At 42.5% G+C, this 18,058-nt stretch overlaps 1 protein-coding gene across 1 annotated transcript in view; it reads left to right on the forward strand.

Moving 5' to 3' along the window:
* Window positions 1–18,058, forward strand: part of ZPBP (zona pellucida binding protein) — a gene marked incomplete at its 5' end in the record, with an annotated part of 84,557 nt that overhangs the window by 4,648 nt on the left and 61,851 nt on the right. Inside the window, 2 exons of the mRNA XM_065398391.1 lie at window positions 11,942–12,022; window positions 13,518–13,643. Coding sequence (XP_065254463.1) covers window positions 11,942–12,022; window positions 13,518–13,643 — 207 coding nt within the window. The remainder of the gene's footprint in view (window positions 1–11,941; window positions 12,023–13,517; window positions 13,644–18,058) is intronic.

Raw genomic sequence — 18,058 nt, forward strand, 5'->3', positions numbered from 1 at the left:
CTGTAGTTAAGGCCCTACCAACCGTCAATTTCACGGTTATAGGATTTTAAAAATAGTAAATTTCATGATTTTAGATATTTAAATGTGAAATTTTACAGTGTTGTAACTGTAGGGGGTCCTGACCCAGAAGCCGGTTGTGGGGATGGGTCGCAACATTATGTAGGGTGGGTCGTGGTATTGCCACCCCTTACTTCTGCACTGCTGCTGCCAGCAGTGCTACCTTCATGGCTGGGTGGCCAGAGAGCGGTGGTGATTCCAGCAGCAGTGCAGAAGTAAGGATGGCAATACCATATCACGCCATCCTTACTTTTGCACTGCTGCTGCCTTCAGATCTGGTACCTGGCCAGCAGCTGCCACTCTCCGGCCATCCAGCACCGTAGGCAGCACAGAAGTAAGGGTGGCAATACCACGAACCCCCCTCTCCCCAATAATCTTGCGATCCCCCCCCCTTTTGGGTCGGGACCTCCAGTTTGAGAAATGCTGGTTTCCCCTGTGAAATCTGTATAGTATAGGGTAAAAGTACACAAAAGACCAGATTTCGCAATTCGTAATGCATTTTTCATAGCCGTGAATTTGATAGGGCCCTAGCTATAGTGAAGTTTGCCTGAGTGTTTCAGTTATAATCCTGTTTTTAGCTGCTTATAATTTTTTATGTTCATCCTATTGTGCAAGTTAGCCAGTGATGTCAAGATATTGTGTTATTTAGATCCAGACCTGCTATTCAACAGGAAAGGAAAAAAACAAACAAATAAAAACCCTGGATTCATCCATTCCTACTTTATATTCTACTGCTCTACTTAAATCAACATTAAAAAGTTTAGTCATGGCATATAAATTAACCCATGTCAGTCCATAAAATGTTCTTAATCTGTCCCAGCCAAATTATGCATTATATAGTATAGGCAAAAGGAGTTCAGAAAAATCACTGTAGTCCTTGGGTCAAATTATTAATTGATGTAAACTAGCATAGCTTCATTGAAGTCAAGGCAATTGTTCTTATTTACATTATCTGAGAATCTGGTCCTCTGTTCTTTGGAGATCCATGTTTTAATGAGAAGATTGAATTCAGCTCTTATATATGTGCAACAGTATTAAGAGACCTACCTTTAACGGTGGTGTAAAAAGTCTGAAATGCTTCAGGATGTCTTTTTGGGAGAAGGGAAATGTATTGGTGTCCCTTTCAAGCAAAGTGTGAAAGTGACAAAGTATAAAGAACTATTGCAAAATTAATGAAACTCTTAATCACAGAAGTTCATCAGGAATGTGGCTACTCTGTGATGGCTATGACTGCATTTTTGAATGACACATTCCAAGAGAAGACAGATTGTTGCTTTCTATTGCCTGAACATATCTCTATGGAGAGTTGTGCTTACCTTCTGAGATGACACGTACAGACAAATTTGTTGAAAGATGGTATCTCACATACTTATCTGACTCCCATCGTGGCAAAATCTGAGTTCCTTCCGAGTATTTATCTTCACAGCAACCTTATGTGGTGAAGTATTATTAGCCATATTATACAAATGGAGATCTGAGGGACAGAGATGAAGTTATTTGCCCATTATCAGAAAACCTATGGTAGAGCTGGGAATTGAACCCAAATCTCCTATGTCCCAGACAAGTACATTCCACATCTGTCTTCTTCCTACAGAGTAATCAATTTATTCATCATTGCTTTTACTTTGAGACTGTAGGGGAATGAATTGGTGCATGTTGTTAATCTGTACTGTCAAATGTTGCATTGTACAATGTCTTCTAAAATATTATATGAGACACAGAAGGTGGGTGAGGTAATATTTTCTATTGGAACAACTTCTTTGTTGGTGGAAGTTTGTCCAGTAAAAGATGTTATCTCACTCACTTTATGCCTCGTGTCTTGGGATCAACACTGCAAAAAAAAAAATTGTCTTATTAGTTTAACTGATTGTTCTTAGCAGCAAATTATTTGTGCCCAAACTACAATTACTTTGGATAATTTTGATAAAATTGTATTAATATTTATATTAATGATGTATTCAAATTTTCAGTATTTTTGCTAAACTTGTAAATTGTGTTAAGTCGTCTTATTTCTTAATTTATATAGTTTCTCTTACAAGTTTCCAAGTAATCTGCTGAATTTAAAATTATATACATAACCCTACACTGATGTAAGGATATGTTGTTTCCAAACAATGGGTGAAGACAAAGAACCTAGAATACTGGGAAACCGAAACCTAACAAGAATGTTCACCGTGTACCCTCGCTTATTTCTGACTCCAGCAGGTGTACAACAGAAAGGCTTGTCTGACTTGTACTAGAATTACTAACTTTATTTTTTTGTCTTTCCTTCAGAATTTTATATTTCTATCAAACCTTATTGTTTCTCATAAAACTTGCTTTTAGGGCTGTCAAGCAATTAAAAAAAATAATTGTGGTTAATTGCACGATTAAAAAAATTAATTGCGCGATTAATTGCAATGTTAAACAATAATAGAATACCATTTAAATATTTTTGGCTGTGTTCTACATTTTCAAATATATTGATTTCAGTTACAACACCGAATACAAAGTGTACAGTGTTCACTTTATATTTATTTTTGATTACAAATATTTGCACTGTAAAAAACAAAACAAATAGTTTGTCAGTTCACCTAATAAGTACTGTAGTGCAATCTCTTTATCATGAAAGTTGAACTTACAAAAGTAGAATTAAAAATTGCATTCAAAAATAAAACAATGTCGAAGTTTAGAGCCTATAAGTTCACTCAGTCCTACTTCAGCCAATCGCTCAGACAAACCAGTTTGGTTACAGTTGCAGGAGATAATGCTAACTGCTTCTTGTTTACAAGGTCACCTGAAAGTGAGAACGGGTTTGCATGGCACTGTTGTAACCGGCGTCGCAAGATATTTACATGCGAGATGCGCTAAAGATTCATATGTTCCTTCATGCTTCAACCACCATTCCAGAATACGTGTCCATGCTGATGATGGGTTCTGCTCGATAATGATCCAAAGCAGAGCGGACCGATGCATGTTCATTTTCATTGTCTGAGTCAGATGCCACCAGCAGAAGGTTGATTTTCTTTTTTGGTGGTTTGGGTTCTGTAGTTTTCGCATCAAAATGTTGCCCTTTTAAGACTTCTGAAAGCATCCTCCACACCTCATCCCTCTCAGATTTTGGAAGGCACTTCAGATTCTTAAACCTTGGGTCGACTGCTGTAGCTATTTTTAGAAAACTCACATTGGTACCTTCTTTGCGTTTTGACAAATCTGCAGTGACAGTGTTCGTAAATCAAACGTGCTGGGTCATCAACTGAGACTGCTATAACATGAAATATATGGCAGAATGCGGGTAAAACAGAACAGGAGACATACAGTTCTCCCCCAAGAAGTTCAGTCACAAATTTAATTAACACACTATTTTTTTAGTGAACATCACCAGCATGGAAGCATGACCTCTGGAATGGTGGCCGGAGCATGAAGGGGCATAGGAATGTTTAGCATATCTGGCACGTAAATACCTTGCAATGCCGACTATAAAAGTGCCATGCAAATGCCTGTTCTCACTTTCAGGTGACATTGTAAATAAGAAGCAGGCAGCAGTATCTCCTGTAAATGTAAACAAACTTGTTTGTTTTCGCGATTGACTGAATAAGAAGTAGGACTGAGTGGACTTGTAGGCGCTAAAGTTTTACATTTTGTTTTTGAGTGCAGTTACGTAACCAAAAAAATCTACATTTGTAAGTTACACTTTCACAATAGAGATTGCACTACATATATGAGGTGAATTGAAAAATACTATTTCTTTTGTTTATCATTTTTACAGTGCAAATATTTGTAGTAAAAAACTACAATAAAAAGTACAAAGTACTGTACACTTTGTATTCTGTGTTGTAATAGAAATCAATATATTTGAAAATGTAGAAAAACATCCAAAATATTTAATAAATTTCAATTGATATTCTATTGTTTAACAGTGTGATTAATTGTGATTAGTTTTTTTAATCGCAGTTAACTCACACAATTAACTCAAAAAAATTAACTGATTAATCGACAGCCCTACTTGCTTTATATCTGCTTGAATATGTAGCACACACAGGTTAAAATAACTTTAAAAGTCTAATTCTAATTCTAAGGGGGAAATTCAGAGTTAAGAATGCATTGGTCTACTATAAGGACTCAATTAAATTTAATGCAATGGTTGCAACCTTATGTTTGAGTATTTAAACATACAAAATGCAGTAGATTCTAAATTGTAGCTCACTCAATAGTTGTAAGAGCTGCTTGTTTTGTAACACATCTCTATCTAGACATTGTTTTCACCAGTCGTGACTCCATAATTAAGATTGAGTTCTATTTTGCACTTAAATCCATGTATTCAACCTTCATATGTATAAATACAATACAGCATATTGTCCACTGCCTTACATCATTTACTATTCGAGTACAGCGTGAATTTCTGAGCTTTTACAAGTTAATCTGTTAATTAGTGTGAGCTAATACTAATTAAAAACTGAGTCCTTCAAGAAATTTAGCATGATTCTTTTTCTCAGTTCTAAATGATAACAGACTAACAAGACTCTGAACTTCCCGCATAGTGAAAATTGGTATCTTGTTCATAGGCTATATATGAAGAAATTAGATTTAATAATTTAACTTCATTACAATGTTGTATCTAATTGTTTATGAGCATATAGGGGTCAGGTCAACAGTTCAGGTAACTCTTCAATGGGCCATTGTTACATCAGAAGTATCTCACACCATCACCATCCTTCTACAGCTAATTTGCATGCAATGGTTATTTTGATTGTAAGGATTCGATGGTATGGGCTAGACTGGGGTCATGTGCCATGAATTCTTATTGGCAGATTACTTTGACCCAACTGTCACTGCTCTTTAAAAGTTCCAAGACCACATGCTAGCTTTGGCATCACTATTTGAAAACTCCTCAAGGTACTGCTGCCACAGCTCCATTGCACATCCAGGCAACTCTGCTGGGGGATCTGACATAGGAATACAGTGGGAACCTTCGAAGTGGAGGATTCAGGTATGGGGCACCCTTCACTCCTCTCACATAGCGCCAGTCTCACTCATACAGTACTGCCCCATAACCAATAAGTCAATTGCATGATAATAGCCAGATTAATCCGTACACTTCAGCTGTTCTATGCCGTTCCAGTGATGCAAAGTTGCTGTAAACCCAGTTTGAACAGGTTGGCTGCTTTGTGCTGCTCTGGTGTATGAGTGGATCTGCTCTCAAAAATTAAAATAAGATCTAAAGTTGACAGTACATGTGTTTTTTTTTTTTTTTTTTTTTTTTTTTTTTTTTTTTTATAACTAGAAATAGCACATGGTAGCATTTTCATTGGGTTTCTTATTTAGTGTTCATATTCATTAGCTTTTAACTTTAAAATAAACCAAGGAAATTCCAAGATAAAATACTGGTAAAATGGAGGCAAGACTGAGAGTATGTAACAATAATTAGTAATTTAAAAAAAACAAACAGCGCTGTTGTAATTTGTCCCCAAACCAAGCATTACAAACTTGGAAAATTGAGAGTTAAACTTATACTTAAGAGATATCCAGACACGTTAAGGTATGGAACTACAATATTCAGGCATTCAAACATCCTTAATTCTGCCCTGTAGTGTCACCATGAATGTGAAAATATGAAAAAATCCTGTCTTTAAAAATCAGTTTAATCTAATCTGTGGCCACAAACACTAAAAATGCCTTCATTATAATTTGTGGTTACTGCAAAAAAAAAAAAAAAAGTCATATGTATATTAAAGGCAGTGTAGGTAGTGATCCCTATTGTTATAATTGCCCACCACTTTCCACTATAAGATACTGTTTTCAGTTCCGTATACATTTGCCAAACTTTAACCTTTGGGCTGTAATTTTCCGTGCCAGTTGCCTACCTTAAGTTGAATTGTTTTAGAAAATTTTAGCAAAAATGGCTCAACCATTTCTTAGAACAAGAATAGTGGAAAAAATACATTGTTTTGCCTCTGTTAAAAATTCTTAAAACTGTTAAATTGAGATGCTCTAGTGCCCCATTCTTTGGAGCAGGGACTCGAGATTTGTCATGGGGTATAGTCCTTGTGTCAGGGATACTCTTGATCATCTCCATGAAAATTGGCCAAAATTTGGCCAAATTATGGGTCCCACAGAATCTCAGGGTATGTCTACACTACGAGAGTAGTTGGATTTTACTTAAATCGAATATGTGGAATCGATATTACAAAATCGAACGTGTGTCCCCACACTAAGGACAGTAATTCGACTTTGTGAGTCCACACTAACCGGGAAAGCGTCGACATTGGAAGTGGTGCACTGTGGGCAGCTATCCCACAGTTCCCGCAGTCCCCGCTGCCCATTGGAATTCTGGGTCGAGCCACCAATGCCTTCTGGGTAAAAAAATGTGTCAAGGGTGCTTTTGGGTAACTGTAGTCATCCGTCGGCCACTACCGCCCTCCCTCCCTGAAAGCGCCGGCGGGAAATCAGTTCGCGCACTTTTCTGTTCAGTGACAGCGCGGATGCCACAGCACTGCGAGCATGGAGCCCGCTGCGACCATCGCTGCAGTTATGGCCGTTGTCAACACCTCGCAGCTTATCATGCACCTTTCCCAGAGGCAGATGCAGAGAAATCAGGCGAGGAGGCTACGGCAGCGCGGTGAGGGCCTGAAGTCTGAGAGTGGCACAGACCTGTCAGAAAGCACGGGACCCAGCGCCGAGGACATCACGGTGACAATGGGTCATGTGGATGTTGTGGAACGGCGATTCTGGGCCCGGGAAACAAGCACGGACTGGTGGGACCGCATAGTGCTGCAGGTCTGGGATGAATCACAGTGGCTGCGAAACTTTCGCATGCGGAAGGGGACTTGCATGGAACTTTGTGAGTTGCTGTCCCCTGCCCTGAAGCGCAATGACACCCGGATGCGAGCAGCCCTGACTGTCCAGAAGCGAGTGGCCATAGCCCTCTGGAAGCTTGCAATGCCAGACAGCTACCGGTCAGTCGCGAACCACTTTGGCGTGGGCAAATCTACCATGGGGGTTGTTGTGATGCAAGTAGCCAACGCAATCGTTGAGGTACTGCTCTCAAAGGTAGTGACCCTGGGAAACGCGCAGGTCATCATAGATGGCTTCACCGCGATGGGATTCCCAAACTGCAGTGGGGCTATAGATGGAACTCACATCCCTATCCTGGGACCGGACCACCAGGCCAGCCAGTACATTAACAGAAAGGGATACTTTTCAATGGTGCTGCAAGCACTGGTGGACCATAGGGGACGTTTTACAAACATCAACGTCGGATGGCTGGGCAAGGTTCATGACGCTCGTGTTTTCAGGAACTCCGGTCTGTTTAGATGGCTGCAGGAAGGTATTTACTTCCCGGACCACAAAATAACTCTTGGGGATGTGGAGATGCCGATAGTCATCCTCGGGGACCCAGCCTACCTGCTAATGCCCTGGCTCATGAAGCCCTATACTGGCGCCCTGGACACTGAAAAAGAACTCTTCAGCTACCGGCTGAGCAAGTGCAGAATGGTGGTGGAGTGTGCTTTTGGCTGTCTCAAGGGGAGATGGAGAAGCTTACTGACTCGCTGTGATCTCAGCGAAACCAATATCCCCATTGTTATTGCAGCTTGCTGTGTGCTCCACAATCTCTGTGAGAGCAGGGGGGAGACCTTTATGGCGGGGTGGGAGGTTGAGGCAAATAGCCTGGCTTCTGATTACGCCCAGCCAGACAGCCGGGCGATTAGAAGAGCCCAGCGGGACGCGCTGTGCATCCGGGAGGCTTTGAAAGCTAGGTTCCTGAGTGAGCAGGGTAACCTGTGACTTTTAAGTTTGTTTACAGAGAAGCTGAACCTGCCCCCGTTTCTTTACCCACTAAATGTTCAGTATCCTCTCCAGTTACATACCCCCTTCATCCCCTTCCAACACACGTTTAAAAATAAAATCACTTCAATTTTGTTAATGAACACCGTTTTCTTTATTACTGTTTTCGCGGGAATGTTTTAAACCTGGGATGCAGACTGTGGTGGGGAGCGGGTGTAGTGTAGTGATGCAAATGACGCTTCTAAACTCCAGGAATGACAGGCTCCGCAGTGGTGGACTGGTTGTTTCAACGGATCCTGCCACCCCTCCTGATCGGGACTGTGTGTGTGTGTGGGCTATGTGACTTTGTGACAGGGGGAGGACGGTTACAGATCCCCTGCTGCGTGGCTCTGTGATCCAGGATAAAGACAGCTGCATAAGATCTGTAACTGCCCTCCCCCGCCACAAAGTCACAGAGCAACCCCGCCCCCCACAGAACATGAAAACCACCTCCCAGACTGACCAGGGTAACTAGTGACTGCGCTGTGTATGTGCCCTGCTGCTGGACCTGCCCCCGCCTCTGTACCCTGCTAAAGGTGACTGTCCTGTCCAATTACCAACCCCCTTCCCCCCCCCCCTTCAGACAGACTCTCCTCCAAAAGAACATGATGGAAACAGTAATTAATAGAAACATATTTTTTATTAGCACCTACACATGAAACTGGGGGGTGAAACTTGGACGGGGGCTTGTGTGAGGCGGGAAGGAAAGGACTTGTCAAATTTTGGGGAATGAGAGCCTTCTAGTACTAGAGCAGTCTGCAGGGGTGGAGTGAGAGTTTTCACGGACTCTGCCGCCCCTCCTTCTTTGGACTTTGGGTGAGGGGGGTATGGGACTTGGTGGCGGGGGAGGGCAGTTAGAGAGAGACTGCAGCGGGGCTCTGTCCTCCTGCCTCCGGTCCTGCAGAACATCCACAAGGCGCCGGAGCGTGTCCGTTTGCTCCCTCATTAGTCCAAGCAGCGTTTGAGTCGCCTGCTGGTCTTCCTGCCGCCACCTCTCCTCCCGTTCCATGTGTGATCGGTGCATTTGGGACAAGTTATCCCTCCACTGGGTCTGCTGTGCTGCCTGGGCTCGGGAGCAGCCCATAAGTTCCGAGAACATGTCCTCCCGTGTCCTCTTCTTCCTACGCCTAATCTGCGCTAGCCTCTGGGAGTGTGATGCCAGGCTACGTTGGGAGACAGTCGCAGCTGTGGGAATGGGAAAAAGGGAGTGAATTCCTCAGAAAGATAAATTTAGTTGTGAACAAAGAACATAGTCTTTCTCTGTGAACAAGACCATGCACAGCACCTGTCACATGCGCACTCAGGACAAGGTCGAATTTTCGGCCTTCGCATTCAGTGCCTGGGGTCTTGCAGTGCAGATCAGAGAAGCAGGGCAGGACACTGGAATTTGTGTAGCAGGCCGACATGGTAAGCCGTAGACTTGTGGCTGCTTAAAACTTTAATAGTAGCACTGGCCTCCTTTCACATTGAAAGCAATGCCAGTCCCTGCTGCCAGCAATCCGGCAAGCATGAACTCTGCCCCTGTCCCACCCCCTCGCAGCTGTCCCAGGGAAAGATCCCTGTATGCTGCCCCTCTCCCGCCTCCACCGCGTGGCTGTAAACCGCCGGTTACAGTTCTGTAAAGAAACGGGCAAGCAGTCCCAATACTAACATTCCCCTACCTAATTCAAAGCAGGTCACCATGAGCGACATCACTCTGATGAGGATCTCAGACACGGAAAAAGAAAGAATGCTTCGGGAAAGCCTGCAAAGACCAGGGCCGTATGCCGCCATGCTCTGCAGGGCAATGATCCCGGAGTACTTGCTTGTCTCCTGGCGCGGAAATGTCTGCTACTACGGAGGACCCAATAAGGCCGCTCTCCCCAGGAACCTGATGCAAAGGCTTTCCAATTACCTCCAGGAGAGCTTCGTGGAGATGTCCATTGAGGATTTCAGCTCTATCCCCGGACATATAAACTGCATTTTACTGTAGCTGCACTGGCAGGGACTAAACAGTAGAGCGGCTTGGGCAGAACAATCATGCTAAACCGGACATTGTTAGATTTTTTTTCAATAGTTGCACTGCCCAGGACTGAAACGTTAAGCGCCTAGGGCAAACTAATCATGAAAAACCCATTGTTATTATTGTTTAATATTCCTGTTCTGTTAAAAATAAATGTTTAGATGTTTAAAACACTTACTGGCTGATCCTTCCCCTGATTCTGTGTCCGGGTTAACGGCTGGAGACGGTTGGTAGGGGATCTCTGTAAGGGTGATGAAGAGATCCTGGCTGTCGGGGAAATCAGCGTTGTAAGCGCTGTCGACTGCCTCGTCCTCTTCATCTCCTTCCTCATCTTCCCCGTCCGCTAACATGTCCGAGGAAGCGGCTGTCGACAATATCCCATCCTCAGAGTGCACGGTCAGTGGTGGGGTAGTGGTGGCGGCCGCACCTAGGATGGAATGCAGTGCCTCGTAGAAACGGGATGTCTGGGGCTGGGATCCGGAGCGTCCGTTTGCCTCTTTGGTCTTCTGGTAGCCTTGTCTCAGCTCCTTGATTTTCACGCGGCACTGCGTTGCATCCCGGCTGTATCCTCTCTCTGCCATGGCTTTAGAGATCTTCTCGTAGATCTTTGCATTCCTTCTTTTGGAGCGCAGCTCGGAAAGCACGGACTCATCGCCCCACACAGCGATCAGATCCAAGACTTCCCGATCAGTCCATGCTGGGGCCCTCTTTCTATTCTGGGATTGCACGGCCATCTCTGCTGGAGAGCTCTGCATCGTTGCCAGTGCTGCTGAGCTCGCCACGATGTCCAAACAGGAAATGAGATTCAAACGGCCCAGACAGGAAAAGGAATTCAAATTTTCCCGGGGCTTTTCCTGTGTGGCTGGTCAGAGCATCCGAGCTTGGACTGCTGTCCAGAGCGTCAACAGAGTGGTGCACTGTGGGATAGCTCCCGGAGCTATTAGCGTCGATTTCCATCCACACCTAGCCTAATTCGACATGGCCATGTCGAATTTAGCGCTACTCCCCTTGTTGGGGAGGAGTACAGAAGTCGAATTTAAGAGACCTCTATGTCGAACTAAATAGCTTCGTGGTGTGGACGGGTGCAGAGTTACTTTGATGTAACGGCGCTAAATTCGACATAAACTCCTAGTGTAGACCAGGCCTCAGTTAACACGTTTGGCAATGCTTCGAAGATTGTACTGAGTGTGCTCCAGCCCAGGGATGAACGAGCAGAGCAAGGCTTTCCCTGCAGTTACTCCTCTTGACTATTAAGAGCCTGTCATGGTGCCAAGAACAGGAACTGAGAGCAGTGAGACTGGGTATCCTGTGCTCTCAGTGGTCCCCATGCTGGTTCCCAGGGAACAAGGGAGAGGAAGCAACTTGACTGGAATGTAGGTTCCCGGGGGTGGTAGGAAAAGGGTCTGGGGGTGGTGGGAAGATTGGGACATAGAGCTGAAGAAATGGGGGCTTGGGATGAGGAACCAAAGTTGCGGGGTATAATATACATGCTATTAAATTGTGCCTTAATATAGATCAGTAATGTATTCAAGTTACTGTTTGGAGAAGTCAAGGGGAGTTTTGTGTAAGGTGAGCAGGCTTTGATTCTTATGTGTTGCTATTTGGTGTACAGGATTCTTATACATAGAAAATGTATACATTACAAATTTAACCATTTTATTTTAGATTGTTATAATTATGACATTACCATAATAAAATAAATATGGTTAAGCTTGTTTTATTAATGGTCAGTACACAGATTAAGGGACCTATTCTGGAAGGCACATGTTTAAATCTATCCATATTCTGGATAGGATTTATACACTTTTGTGTAATATTTAAGAATGTGGTTAAAGTTAAGCATGTGCTTTAGTGCAGTGCAGAATAGGGATGCTTTTATGAATCCGTGCCTTAGTCATTTGACTTAATGGGAGGTACTTTTGTATAAAATTGTTATATCCACACCTAGTATTAATGGTGCTATCCCACTACAAATAATAGGAGAACACATCTATTAAAGCTTAGAAATCAGCCTATAATTCACTGTTCACTTTTCCAGATAAGTTTTCAATTCTTATTTTAATTTTTATATTTTGACAGTTCAGTCTTCAAGGAGATTCTCAGGAATTGCAAATCCAAACCATAATGATTTGAAAATAGTAGGATCAACCACATTTCCAGGTATTCATAAATGGAATAATAAACCTTAGTTTTTACTGGTGGTTAAAAATAATAATTATGGGGACTATGCTCACTATTTTGCCATTAGTATGCTAATAGCAAGCAACTCCTATATCCCCTTTTTAGCAGACCCAGATGGTGCTGTTTGGTTGCTTTCATTCTGGTTGGCTGAGATAGGGGTTTGCATAAGAGTGAGTTGGCTAATACTTTATCCAAATAAGAAAGAAAGATGTCTTGTGGGGAAGGATCTGGAGTATGGTGGGGATGGATCCTGTTCCCACTGAGAAGCAGGTATGCCCATCCTTCATTAATGAGATTTGTAGTTTAGAGGTACTTCGTGACCTTCAGTTGATCCTAGAGTCTAGCCTTCAGTGGCCAATGTGCTTTTTTCCCCACAACAATTGTGACTTTCTCCCTCAGATGCAGACCTGTGCCTTTGGATTGGAAATGGGATTTTATATTCTCCCTATAATTTGTGTTTTGACCTATGACGGTATTTTTTTTTGCAAATTTTAGAGGATTACGTTTAAGATTGGGTGAGTAATGTAAGCCAAGTGGGAGGTAGTGAATAATGGAAGAATTATATGGCACTGGAGAACTAGCTGGGTCCTTTAATTGTTAATTTCCCAGCCTAATATTTGGTAAAAGGTTTAAAAGGTATAGAATTTTGGTAAACAAAATGTAATACTGTGTTTCGGAGTTAGCTGGATTTCATTGTAACATACTTTCAGCTTTAATACCTTAACTAAATCTTTCTTTTTTGTGAAATAGAAGTACTCATTCAGCACACACAACAAAGTTTATATTCCATGCCACATAACGTCAGGAAAGCAGCTTCTCAAGGTTGTTGTGGGATTGTGAGTTCTTGCTATACACCAATCTTCTCCTGAGTTTAGACTCTTACTGCTAAAATTATGGATGGTTCTACATACGTTTTTGAAAGGACACAAAGAAGGCCCCCAATCCACACTTTCGCAGGCCAGCTAGAACTGCAAGAGCCTATTAGAATACTAACGGCAAAATTACCCAGTCTCTAAGATAACTCTCTGTCCCCCCACATTGACTTTATGTACAGATTGAACTCTAGGGGAGACAAAATAAAACTCTGTAGAACCCCACAAGTGAGAACCTATTGGATGGATGTGCAAACATGTTCTGTTCCTCCAAAAGGGTCATTGGTGGGCACTAGGAGGTACAATGTTCTTTTTAGAGAACTAGATTAAATCAAGTCAGGTAGAAGAGACTTAGATGTTATAGAAGAATATGAAATAGAACTGGAACAAATCTTCAACACTTTTCATTTGATTTCACATAGGACAGAAAAAGAATGTCTTTAACATTTCACTTCTGGTGATGGAGATAAGAGGACCAATCCCAATATCTTGGGGTTATTCTTCAAACATATATTTTAAGATTGTGGTTACTGGCTTACTTGACTGTACAGGCAATTTTATTACCTAAGAAACTTGCTAATTACCATATGTTGTATTTTCAGTCAAAATTTATGTCAAGGTGAATCACAACAGTCCACGTATTCTGTGTGTAACAAATCGGCTACGAAATTCAGAGCTGATAGATCCAGTATACCAATGGCATGGACCAGGAGGTGACCTTGTTGCAGGTAGAGATTTGTTTTCTTGTTTCATTCTTCATTTTTCCTATGGTTGTATGTGTGTTGATATCTAAATTGGGATGGAATACTACTTAGAGGACTTGTGATGTTCCTGCTTCTCAAAAAGATTTTTAAAAAACGAAATATGGGTAACAAAACTGCACCTAAACCATGTAGGTGGAAGGGAAAGGTAAAAAAGAAATTTTAAGATGAAATTCAAGTAAGTGTGTGTGTGTGTGTGTGTGAGAGAGAGATTATAAAAAGATAAATACATTGGGGAAGGTGGCAATAAAAATATTTCTTCTTTGAGTGCTTGATCATGTCCATTCCATGCTATGCCTACTCTAGTCAGGTCCAGCGGGTTCTTTTGGAAAGTAGAAAGCCCTCCATGAGAGTGATTTACCTGGCAAAGTGGAAGCGCTTCTCCTGCTGGGCGTTGGAGCAGAATATCAATCTGACCCAATCGTCTCTGCAGTCCATTCTGGATTACCTGCTTTACTTAAAGCACCAGGGCCTGACCTTCTCTTTGATCAAGGTGCACCTGGTAGCCATATCAGTCTTCTATCCCCGCATCCAGGGCAGATCAGTATTCTTGCATGAGATGACAATCAGGTTCCTGAAAGGTCTTGAAAGATTCTTTAGGGTGAGAAATCTGTCAGTCGGTAGGTAAGCCCTGCCCATCACCACATCCAAAGAAGCCCTATGAAATCTATCCACTGTCCTGGTGTCAAAGCCCAAGAGGGATGTGTCTGATCTTATAATGATGGTAAGAGGAGCTTGAACAAAAGGGTGCCAGAGCTGGTCCCCTATAGATACCACTGAGGGAAAAACTTCCAGCACCCGTGCATGTAGCGAGCACACACACTCCAACTAAATCCTGAAGTCCGCTTTGACACCAGCCTTCTATACTTTGGACATCAGGAAGGTGTTTGGTGTGGTTCTGTCCAGATAGAAGGCTTTCTGAACGCCTCTCCCAGACTTTCAATTGCAAACAGATCCAAGGGCTCTACAGTCTCCACCCAGAGACTCAAGATTGATCTCTGGATGTATTATTTAGTTCTGATTCTGCCAATATTCAGCTTCCTTCTAGGGGGTTAGCCCATTTCACAAGGTCGCAATCTACTTCTCTGGCATTACTCAAGATTGTTCCAGTTGTTTAAGTTGCAGCTCTGCAAATTTCAGCTTCAGTATATACTATCTCCTAACCATGCTCTGGTTCATGCCTCTAGATCAGATGTTTCAGCTGGCAATGCTGATCTCTTTTCAGTATTGGACTCCGTCCTCCTTATGAGGATACTGCTCAGGAGTCACCTAAAATGGAACACCCATAGGGACACTACTCAAAGAAGGAGAGGTTACTTATCTTGTGCAATAACGAGTTCTTCGAGAGGTGTATCCCTATGTGTGCTCCACTACCCATCCTCCTTCCCATCTGCTTTGGATTTTCTCTGCCAGACTTTGTGGTAGAGCATTAAGACAAGGAGCCCTGCAACAGTCAAAGTTTGCTGGAGCATAATTTGCTCAGCAATGCCCCCTCCTCCTATCTGCATAGGAGGCATGAAGGGACAGCTGAATATAGCTACACACGGAAGAGGGCCAGAATCTGAACTGAGTTAGACTAATATAATTCTGGAGACACTCCTTTGATTTTTAAAGCAAAGTATAATTGAAAGAATCAGGCCCAAACAGGGGATATGGGGCAGATTAAATTAGTGGTTATCTGACATTCCTATGCTGATACTTCCAAGGATATAAGCAGGCAACAATTCACTACTATAGAATAGGTTTTACTATTTAATAATATTTGAGTTTTAAATTCTTCTAATATCGTCAAATAATTTGACAGTTTTAAACTATTTCTGTTTTACTTTCCACTATTTTGTGTAGCTCTGAAACATTTTTATCATTTGCAGTGGTAAACATTGAAATTTTTTTTTTACTCTGGATTTCAGAGAAGCCAAAATTAACAGATATTTGTGTGATCAGGTCTGCTGCAAATCCAGACTGATAAATTGTCCTCCAGATGACCTGTTTTTGCAGAAGATCCAATCATCTTTTCATGTCCTTTAGGGAAGAATATTACATGATCTCTACTCTCACAGGTCATCTACTTTGCATAGGCAGGTGTGTTGTTGGACTGTACTGCAGAGGAAAAAAAGTTTCTACTCTCCTATAAATTTTTATTTTATCTGCTGTTGAGGAATACAGAAAGGGAAGCAATAAACCACCTTTAGAAATTTGGCTGCAAAATATTCTCAAAGAAATATTTGTCTAGTATCTGACGAAATGTCTGCTCCACATCTTTATATAGTAGAAGTAACAGTGTGAAAAAATATTTTGAATATAAGGGGGTTTATTATTAACCGTTTCAGTGGTCTTTAAATATCACTACTTTTTGCTTTGAAGTTACACTGAACCATAAATTTTGTCATACAAGTAGGACCATAAGTTCATCAAGTCTAATAAGACTGGCTGGCGGTGACCAACACCTGATGATTTAGATGAATGTTAGTGCCCTCCTCCCCAGCTCAGTACACCTACAGTATCTGTATTATGATCAGTTTTTAGCTTAAGCAAGAGATTTGTTCACCTATAGAGCCAGGAGATATTTCTGTGGCAGGCTTGTCATTTTGAAGTCTTCCCCATAAACAGATTATGGAATGTAGCGTTTTCTTTTTTACTTTAATTTGTTTATTAACAAAGCCATTCTTATGTAAAAGAAATCTTATAAAACTTGTTTTACAACTAAAATAGATATAAACTTAGTATATACACTAATACATGATTATAAATTGGCCTATAGAAATCCCTAAAGCTGTGTTGATGGGATGTGCTACTTTCTTCAGCTTTGTGGTATTGATCACTTATTGTGGCTGAAGCTTTTCTACTCTTGGTCTTCCTCCTCTGTCTTGTCAGTTAGTAATGTTGGTTAGTCTTTCATTCTCATATTTGAGTCCAAACTTCTGTTTTTCTTACATTTTAGTTATGAAACTTGTTTATTATGTTTTCCTGTAAAAACTCTGTGTTAAATTTTTCTTCTTTATAGTCCTGTTTTCTGTGCTTCAATATCTTAATTTTGACTGTTTGAAGGGGTTTCTCCCTAACTATTCAAAAGTAGTTCAAGTGCTTGCTCATGTCAATTCCATTCTAGGATGTGTGCACGCCCACATGCACAGTCGTCAGAGATTTTTGCCTTAGCAGTATTCGTAGGGTTGGCTGTGGCACCCTCTGGAGTGCCGCGCTCATGCATCAGTATATTAGGCACTGCCAACCCTGTGCCCTCTCATTTCCTTCTTACTGCCCGTGGTGGTTGGTCAGAGTGCCCTTTTCGCTTGCCTAGCAAGTAATTAGCGGTTCTCTCCTTTCTTCGAGCTCGTAGTGTCTTGTAAATAGATTATTTACAGTAGGGGCATCATGTCCCGTGGGGAAGGAGGTTTTGCCGTGAGTACTCACTCCTCTACCCAAGATGAGGGGTTTGTGGGGCCCTGTCATGTCAGCCTGCCGGCCGACTTTAAAGAGCACCAGGGCCTGCTTCAAAGGGTGGCCACGAACTTGAGCCTGGAGGTGGAGGAGATGGTAGAACAGTCAGACACTTTGTTTAATGTGCTCTTGGCATCTACTCAAGCACATGTCGTGCTACCGGTGCACAATGGAGTCTTGAAAATAGCCAGAGTCCTCTGGCAAACCCCATCTTGCAGCCTACGCACCTTCAAGAGAGCTGAAAAGAAGTATTTTGTCCCAGCTAAGGATTTCGAATACTTGTATGCTCACCTGCCTGTAGGCTGGCTGGTCATCTCTGTGGCCAATGAGAAAGACAGATGGGGCAAACAAGTTCTAACCCCAAAAATAAGGAGGCCAAGAGCCTGGACCTTTTTGGAAGGAAAATATATTCAACAGCCAGCCTTCAGTTCAGGATGGCAAACCACCAGGTTCTTTTGGGGAGATATAACTTTAACTTATGGGACTCCCTCCATAAGTTCGAGTCCCTGCCCCAGGACTCGGCCCAAGAATTCAGGGCCCTAGTTGAGGAGGGTACAGCTGTGGCAAGATGCTCCCTCCAAATGGCATGGGATGTGGCTGGCAGGGTGGTTGAATCGGCAGTGGTCATGAGGTGCGGTTCCTGGTTTCAGACCGTGGGCCTGTCCCAGAAGATGCAGTTCTCCATCCAGGACCTCCTGTTTGATGGGAATGGACTCTTTTCAAAGCAAATGGATGAGAGGCTGTATGGACTAAAGGACATTCAGGCCACCCTCCACTTGCTGGGTCTGCTTACGCCACAGTTGGTGAGGAAGCAGTTCCGGCTGCCCCCGCCTCCAAGGCCTTGATAGCCTCGACGGGGTCTGCAAGGAGAAGGGATAGAGACACAAGTTTTAGTCTTCACCGCCCTTCCTCCTCTCGCTCACCTGCACAACCCAGCCTGGCGA

This window comes from Emys orbicularis, chromosome 2 (genome assembly GCF_028017835.1).
Source record: "Emys orbicularis isolate rEmyOrb1 chromosome 2, rEmyOrb1.hap1, whole genome shotgun sequence".
In the NCBI taxonomy this organism is placed as follows: Eukaryota; Metazoa; Chordata; order Testudines; family Emydidae; genus Emys; species Emys orbicularis.